The 7,997-nt window shown below is 39.6% G+C and overlaps 1 protein-coding gene across 1 annotated transcript in view; it reads right to left on the reverse strand.

The window, feature by feature from the left end:
• LOC140277401 (matrix metalloproteinase-17-like) overlaps nucleotides 1-7,721 on the reverse strand; it is an 86,560-nt gene extending 78,839 nt beyond the window's left edge. Inside the window, exon 1 of the mRNA XM_072372404.1 lies at nucleotides 7,331-7,721. Within this exon, the coding sequence (XP_072228505.1) occupies nucleotides 7,331-7,468 (138 nt within the window). The 5' untranslated portion in view covers nucleotides 7,469-7,721. The remainder of the gene's footprint in view (nucleotides 1-7,330) is intronic.
• Between the last annotated feature and the right edge of the window lie 276 nt (nucleotides 7,722-7,997).

A 7,997-nucleotide genomic window follows, 5' to 3' on the forward strand; every position in this document is an offset into this window, starting at 1 on the left:
TTGAGGAAATGTACGCAAATTTAAGGGAAATGAGGTGCTAACGAGGGTGGTGGTACCATTGGTGGCCAGATTGTTTGCCTGAATACCCCTCTGAACAAAAACTGAATTATTAATAATAACATTTTCCATCTGGTTTTTCATATTAAAAGCCACTGCTGCAGGGTGGAGGATTAATGGCACTTGAAAGAAAATGAGTTGGGATTCAAACAGCATTGTGAGTGGATCTTCTTGCATGAACATATTTGAAGCTACAACTTTGTTTCGGAGGACAACGCTCCTTTACTCACTATTCTGCATCTGTCACTGTTCCGCAAATAACTGACCTCATTACAAAACGTATTATGGGTATTAGTGAATCCATTTGATTTTCTTTCCAACCATCTTACAAATTCTAACCATGCAAAATAACCAAGCTGGGTTATAAATGTATCAGAAAAGCTTGTTCAAATTAAGGTATTTCATCTTTGTTCCTTATCCTTAAAACACAATTCCCCAAAATAATAAGATTGTTATTCCTTTTTTTAATAAAAAAAAAAAAAAAATCATAGCTCTGATATGCAATTGCCAAGACTTGATCATTTTCATTTTAAGTGAGGGAGGAAGGGTGAGTGGTGGAGGTATGAGAGCAGAAGCAGGGAACCTGCCGCCCCAGAATAATTGGTGCCAGATGGCGTTCTCATTTAAGAAATTAAACAGCAAAACACAAGTGAGAAATGGATTTAGCGGGGTGTGGTTGTCCTTCCTGTCACGCACTTGCACATTTTTAAGGTTTTAATATCATCACTTAAATTTGTAATGTTTGGGTTTCTTTGTTAAAAAAAAACAACACAAAAAAAACCTCAAAAAAAGCAAAAGTCAACAGGTGAATGAATATACAGCAACCATCAGCTGCCAGTCTGGCCAGCTCATGCCCCCTAACCAAAAGGGAAGCCTTGTGTTTGAGGGTGAATAGCTCTCATGGGAAGCTTTCGGTTATGTTTCAGTGGAGAAAATGCCCCTCAAGACGAAGATAACACAATGAGCAGAAAACACAGAGCACATTACATTTTACTTGTTATGACTCAGTTCCCTCGAGTGCTGAAATTACAAGTCAGAGCCATGCAGTAATATATAAAGCTCTATAGTAGCTTAGCTGTGTAATGAACATGTCTGATCTGTGCTTGAGTGAGTGGCTGAGCTACAAAAGTAACTCAAAAGTGGGGTTGTTGGGAGGACACACCCCATAAAAAGGACTTATAATGTTAACTAAGTGCCAACTGTAATGGAACTCGATAGTGCGATAGTAGCCAACGGATGACAAATTTTTCTATGGTTGTTTCTCTGTCTTGAGTCAACTCATGCTTACAATGCACACAATAATACATCAGCTGGTGAAAGCGAATGATTTGTTCAATCATCTGATAATATCTGTGCTTTATGGCTTTTTCCAGTGGCATAGAAAGATATTCACTGCGTGTCCTCTGGCTCCCCAGTGACAGGAAATCAGTCACCAACCAACTAATAATCATCTGAGCTGTCTGCTCCGATTTGCTCTCAGCCTTTCATGATGAGCAAGTAGTAGTAGTTAGATTAGATTGTTTAGACTGACTGCTGTTTCTGATCAAACACAGAGCTTTGTTTCTTTTTACACTGAATATAGCAGACAAGTCTATAAGCATGTCCCTCTACATTATCAGATGTATAATCCCTCTACACAGTTCAATATCGAGCTCTACTTCACACATGCTTTCTCCTATAACTGGGAACAGAATCAAGAGTAATCTTTGTGCCAACAGGCTCAATTTGCACTCCGCAATATGGTCAAATTTATAACTATCTAACCATTCATCTTATTGTAAAAGTTACAAAAATGTAAAGTTTAATTTAGCTGTTCCCTGATCTTCAGAGGGAAGGAGTCACATGAGCAGATAGAGGAGACGGCACCTTTTACTTGGAGCTTCTACACAGGGACTATCCCCACGACTTCACAAGACAACAGAGGAAAAAAATTCTGTTGCAACTACTTTCTTAGCACCCCAAAAAACTAGAAGCATAACATGTCCTGGACTTGCAGAAAAAAATCTCTTCCACCTGGTTACTTCTAAGAAACGGTCTAGCTGGCTTCAAAACAATAAACTTGAAAGGCACTTTCATGTCTTTGTGGTTTCTGGGCACAGGAGGTTCCCACATTTTACTTTAAGGGTGGATCATAAGACTAGAGAGAAATAGTTTTCAGCTATTCCCACTTTTTTGAAAGTGTATGGTCAAGAGAGAAATACATTACAGAGTACATAACACAATGCTAGGGAATACGTGTTTTCTTCAAGTTGGTAAGTCTCTTTGTCAATAGCACCAGCAGTTCACGCAGCACTCTTACCCTTGGATTCCATCACAGATGGCTCAGTCACATTCAGGCTGTAGCATGGCCCACAGCCGCTGCTCAAGACGATCAGTATCAGAAGAATCCAGAAGAGACTCTTTGCTTCTCTTAAAATAGTCTCCGAGTTTATTTTTGATGGAGGACGAGTCAAGTACAAACGTCAAACAGGAAGTCTGAGGCAGAGATTCCAAAATACAATAATCTGTGCAGTAAAATATAACTTATAACAACAAAATAACCACCAGAACCAATACAGAAGCCGATCAGTCAAATTGTTTTTTTTTTTGTTTACCAACCTTCTTATGAGAGAACAACCGGAAGCTGATTCACCAAGTAACTAATTTCCCCGGAAATGTGATTTCGTCATGGATGAAAAAAAAAGGTGCTTTATTTCTGAAACACTTCCCTGTGTGATCTGAGGCTATACAAAGAGTAGAACAAATCAACACAGCAGCGTTTTGAACTTGCCAGACAACAGAGAAGGTGAGCGTAACTGAAAAAAAATTTAATCAAGTTAGAAAATTAGATTTGTATATTTATAAATGTCCCTACATCTGGTAATCTGAGCAGCATGGTAGGACAGTGGTCAGCTGTGTTGCTATATAGCAAGAATGTGGTGAAATACACCAAAAAAATGACCTCCTGCGTTTTTCCTTAGAACTCCTTCCTGACGTCATTAGAAAACGATGTGTCGTTAAGAAAAAAATGGGGGGAGAAATGCATGAGAAGTTAGGAAAAGACAACCTATATTGTGGTCGGAGGCGGCTCAAGAAATTGCAGGACAAAACAATCTTTTCTCAGTTCATCAAGTATGGTCCAGTGTTTTTTTATGTCCAAATAAAGATTACAAAGGAAGCAGTGATCTCATTTTGTTTCCATTCATAGAATCTAACTAGCACTTATCATGACTGTATAGGTACTTCCGAAACAATTCACTCACATAGGAACTTTTCTTAGCGTAAAAGACTATTTGATTTAAAAAGACTAATGGTTTAAATCTCAGATCGGTTTTGCCCGGGACCATGTGGGTTTCCTATAGGAGCTCCACTTTCCTTCCTCAGTCCAAAGATTTGCATGTTGAACTGGTGATTCTGAATTAAATGCATGGGTACCCATGCATGATTATCGGCTCCTATTGTATGCGACTCTTGTGATGAACTGGCAATCTATCCAGGGTAAGACCTGTCTCATGCCCAGCGGCGACACTTATTTCCCCTGCAACCCTGAACAGGACAAAAATGGATTACAGAGTGGATCTGCAATTCTTCTAGATATAAGACTTGAGCAAATTTAGAAGCCTTAAGTAGAAATTGAGATGTGTCAGTTGTAACCGTCAACCATCTGCAAACATTGATGAGAGTCAGAAAAGTTTTTCTGGAACTAGCTTGAAGTGCAGATGAAATACAAAATTTGATGAAACCAAACAAGATTTTGGTAGATGCTATTAGCATCGTTTATTAAAACATTGAGCAGGCTAACCTGCAGCCTCTACTTGCCTGTGGACAAAATACGGTTTGAAAGGGTTTCTTCAGCACAGAAGCTGGGGAAAATGTAGCTTCATATCAAGAAAAGGGTCATTTCTATTTTAAATATTGAGTGTACTGCCTGACATCTGCCCGAATAAATGTTTACATCAGGTCCAAACATATATGGATATATTCACAAAACTGTAAATGTTATTTTTAATTTACTGGAGCAAAGCACACCAGATTTCACAAAAGAGTAAAGCCCCTCAGACTTCAGGCTGCAGAGAGGCTCAGTGGATCACACAGCTCCGTCTTCAGATGCAGGATAGCTTCCACTTTGACTACTATTATCTCTCCTATGGTAACAGCTTCTCATCTGGTGACACTGCTGTGTTTCTCATGTCTTTTCACATCCAATTCTCCAGAGAAGTTTGTGCAAGAGTTACTGCATAAAACTGCTGCTGTTCTGGTGTTCTTAAGTGAACAGGAATTAAATAGCAAAGACAGCAATGTCCAATATTAATGTTCAGCTGTTTTCATACATGCACTGTGGCAAAGACTTTTTCAAGATGTTATCATGAGGGGGTGAATGTGACCAAAATGTCTGCATCATATAGAGCAGACTTTGCACAGATTTTAACTAAACAGCTCCTCGGAGTAAAATCTGCAAAACATTTAAATGTGTGTTAGCAAGAGACTGTCTGGCAGATTCTCAGCAACTGGGAGTGTTGCTGATGACATTTGCTGCTTCAAACTGTTTTATGGTTGTTTGTATATTGTCTTCTGCTCTTTTGTCAATACTTCAAATACATCCAAACACAGGCAGAAATGATGTCACCTTAAAAAAAACAAAAACAACTGTCTTTCTTACAGATGAATCAGTTGCCTCTTGTGCCAACATGCCATCCTGTGCGCTGGTCCCTTACACCTTTGGAACAGTTTCAGCACTCTGAACATTTCTCACAAGGACAACTGCCTGCTGAGTGAATATTTCTAAATTCTTTTTATTGTCACTGCATCCTTGTCTTCTGCAGGATATTGACACACTCGCCCCCGTGGAAGAATATGGTTGGAACTGTCTTACTCAATCTGACTACAAAAAGCAGCGTTCTGCATATCAAGGGGAACACTTGTCCGGGATGATGTCAGCAACTTCCCCTCTACATTTACCTTTCTGTTTGGCCTTCAAACCTGAACATTTCAGTATACATTAGGTACATCTTTGAGACTGTTTAAAGGTGTTTTTGCATCTTGGTTTGCAGTGCACAGCCACGGTTCAGGCTTTAAAGAACCTTGCTGTCTTCAATGCGGCTGTGGTATTTATGCTCATCCAAAGTCTCCATAATATCCATCTTTTTTTTTTTTTTTTGTACCTGCAGCCATCCCATTCTGTACACGCTGCTGCTGCAGCTGGTATTGCCAAATCATTTGATAAAAACATTCAACCCAATCTATTAAAACAAGCCCAAAACAAGTGATGAGGCACTTTAAAAAGAAACCCAAAGTTGCTTAGAATAAGCAGACCTGACAACCGTAGAGATGAGTGCATGAGTTTTAATCAGAGAAATTACAATTAAGGGGAATGCATGTCTACATAATGACCGCAAGATCGGCATACTTCACAGAACTACATTCGATTATCGTTTTCTCAAAAGCAACACGTTCTTCTGATTAAGGTGATCAGAAAATGTTGTTTACAAGCAAGTCTTAATCAGTTCAACATCGGAATATTGCTGAGCATTTACACACAGCCGCTGTCACTAATATGCTCAATGACCATTGTCAGCTTTGCATTGCTGCTTTCCAACTGAAGTTAATGGTTTCTTTACCTTTTGCCTATTATGTAAGAGTCAAAGGGGATCGGAGTTCTGAAAAAAAATTAATAAATAGAGAAAAAAAAAAAAAACATGAAAAATTGCCAGATCACACAAAAGAAGACGTACATTACCATTGGTATTTCTTTGGTATCAAATTTATTTTCTCAATACTATATGCTCAGGAAGTAGCAGCATAGCTTCATGTTGCAACCAGAGAGTAAAACAAGCCATAATGCTTAAGTTAAAGGGTCAGAGAGCTGTCCTGTTTATGTTATTGGTTGCTTCAAGGCTACAATTGATCATGGCCAAAGCTCCACATCAGAAAAAGCATATAGAGGTCATGGTGAAAAACCTATAGGTATTACGGTGCAACACATCATGTCTCTAAGTCAGTTTTGTGAGAATATGTGAGCAATGTAAGTCTGTAAGGCGTCTTCCATTTACATTTTCATCTATTATAGAACTTCCTTTACTGTTGGAAGCCTAAATTGTACTGTAATTGGTTGAGCTTGTCCATTCATGGTAAAAATTAAACTTGAAGCAAAGAATAGGTAGAGAAATAGCAAAGGTTCACTTTCATTTCACTTGTTTGAGTCTCTCAGAATAAAATGGAAACCCTAACTGTAGGGGTCAAAAAGAAGAGTTTGGACACCAAGAAAGTGACACAGAGAGACTAAACTAGGGAGTAGCAGCTGCAAAAACCAATGCTGCCCTGAGGAGTGCAGTTAAAGAAAAATTCAGTTGAGGGAAAGTCACCTACAAATCACGAACTGATTCTTATTGTGTGAAAATGCTGCATACACATGGTACTGTCCATAAAAAATAAAAATCACTACAGATGCCCAATCACACACTGAGCTCAGACACATCTTTAAAACTAGTTTGAAACAGCCATCCTCACTCTATGTCGTGCATGCTGCTGTACTGTGATGATCCATCACGTAAAGCAAGTGCAGCAAGGATTTCAGACGGCATCACATATCCCACGCATATGCACGAAACACAACGCATCCAGTATGCGAATGATTTTTGGAGAAAAAAAACCTGGGTATAAATAAAGACTGTCATTTCTTTACAAAAGCAGACACAGCTCAAATGATTTGTTAGTACTTTCCAGTGACGGCGCTGGCTATTTTGTGAATTCATTCATTTCTGTTATACACTAAAGTACTGGATGGTCGGTTCTAAACGCTTTCAGACGTTGTAAAAAAAAAAAAGCAGCATATAAAGTAACATATCCTACATGGAACGAGTCTCCCTATAACGTGGAAGAATACTGAGAAGGACAGAACAAGCCTCATCACATGAATTTATTTACACAAACAACTCGATTGTTATCATTTATTTGTTTCAAGGAGATTATTCCCACGTGAGAATAAGGTCCATATACATGTTTAATATTGGCGTTCGTACGCGACACCGCCACTCTGCCTGTGAACTGGTCTGCAGAGCGGTGTTAAAATTCAGAGCAAGTATGTAGAGGGACACTCGCTCTTCGCTGGACGTTCAAGAAAAGCCCCAAGAAGACAGGAGATGAAGCCTGCCGGCTGAGTGTTAACAGAGGGGCAGAGAAAACTGCGATGAGGTTGGAAAACTTCCGAGCGTCGTTTTTCTGTAAGTAGGTGGAAAAGGTAAAAAAAAAAATAAGGAAAAATAAAAAAAAATAAAAATAAAGGAAAAAAACTTACCACCCCCATGTCCAGCTGCTCGGTAGTCAGAGAGGGAGCCCCTCCAGCCAGGGGCAATAGACACAATATCGGCACCAGCAGCATCATCATGTCAGGGGAGGTATTCCTCATCCACTTGTGGAAAAACAAAGAAATCATGATGCCCTATGACATGCCGATCCTGCAAGGCTCAGACATCTACCCCGACCACCACATCCACGGGATAAATCACACGCCGACACCGTGAAACCTGCCCGAATAAGTCTACCTCACTGTTGCGCGTAAACACATAAAACACATGTAAACTAGCGCCAGTAGAAACAGTTAAGACCATTTGAGTACTTTCATCCACGCAAAACTTCTATCTGAACACCCGAGGGCCTCTTGTGAGGGACACAATTCTTCTCTAATGTCAAGTCCGTCAGAGGTGGGATCTCTAAACGCGAGCTCCGCGCTCAGTCTTTGAGTCTCCTGCAAATGAAAGCAGCTGCTACCAGCTGCGTGCGATCACTGTCGCGCACTAGAGCCTCAAGCCCGGTGTAATAATCTATACAATTTCCGGAAAGAATCACCAAAATAAAATATTGTCGTTACAGAAAAAAAAAACATACAACATGTAAACTAAATGACACGTGGGATTAAACTAAACTAAATCAAATCCCTTAATGTGAAACATATCCCCGATAAA

This window comes from Leuresthes tenuis, unplaced genomic scaffold, assembly GCF_036924035.1.
Source record: "Leuresthes tenuis unplaced genomic scaffold, fLeuTen1.0.hap1 SCAF_19, whole genome shotgun sequence".
Classification (NCBI taxonomy): Eukaryota; Metazoa; Chordata; class Actinopteri; order Atheriniformes; family Atherinopsidae; genus Leuresthes; species Leuresthes tenuis.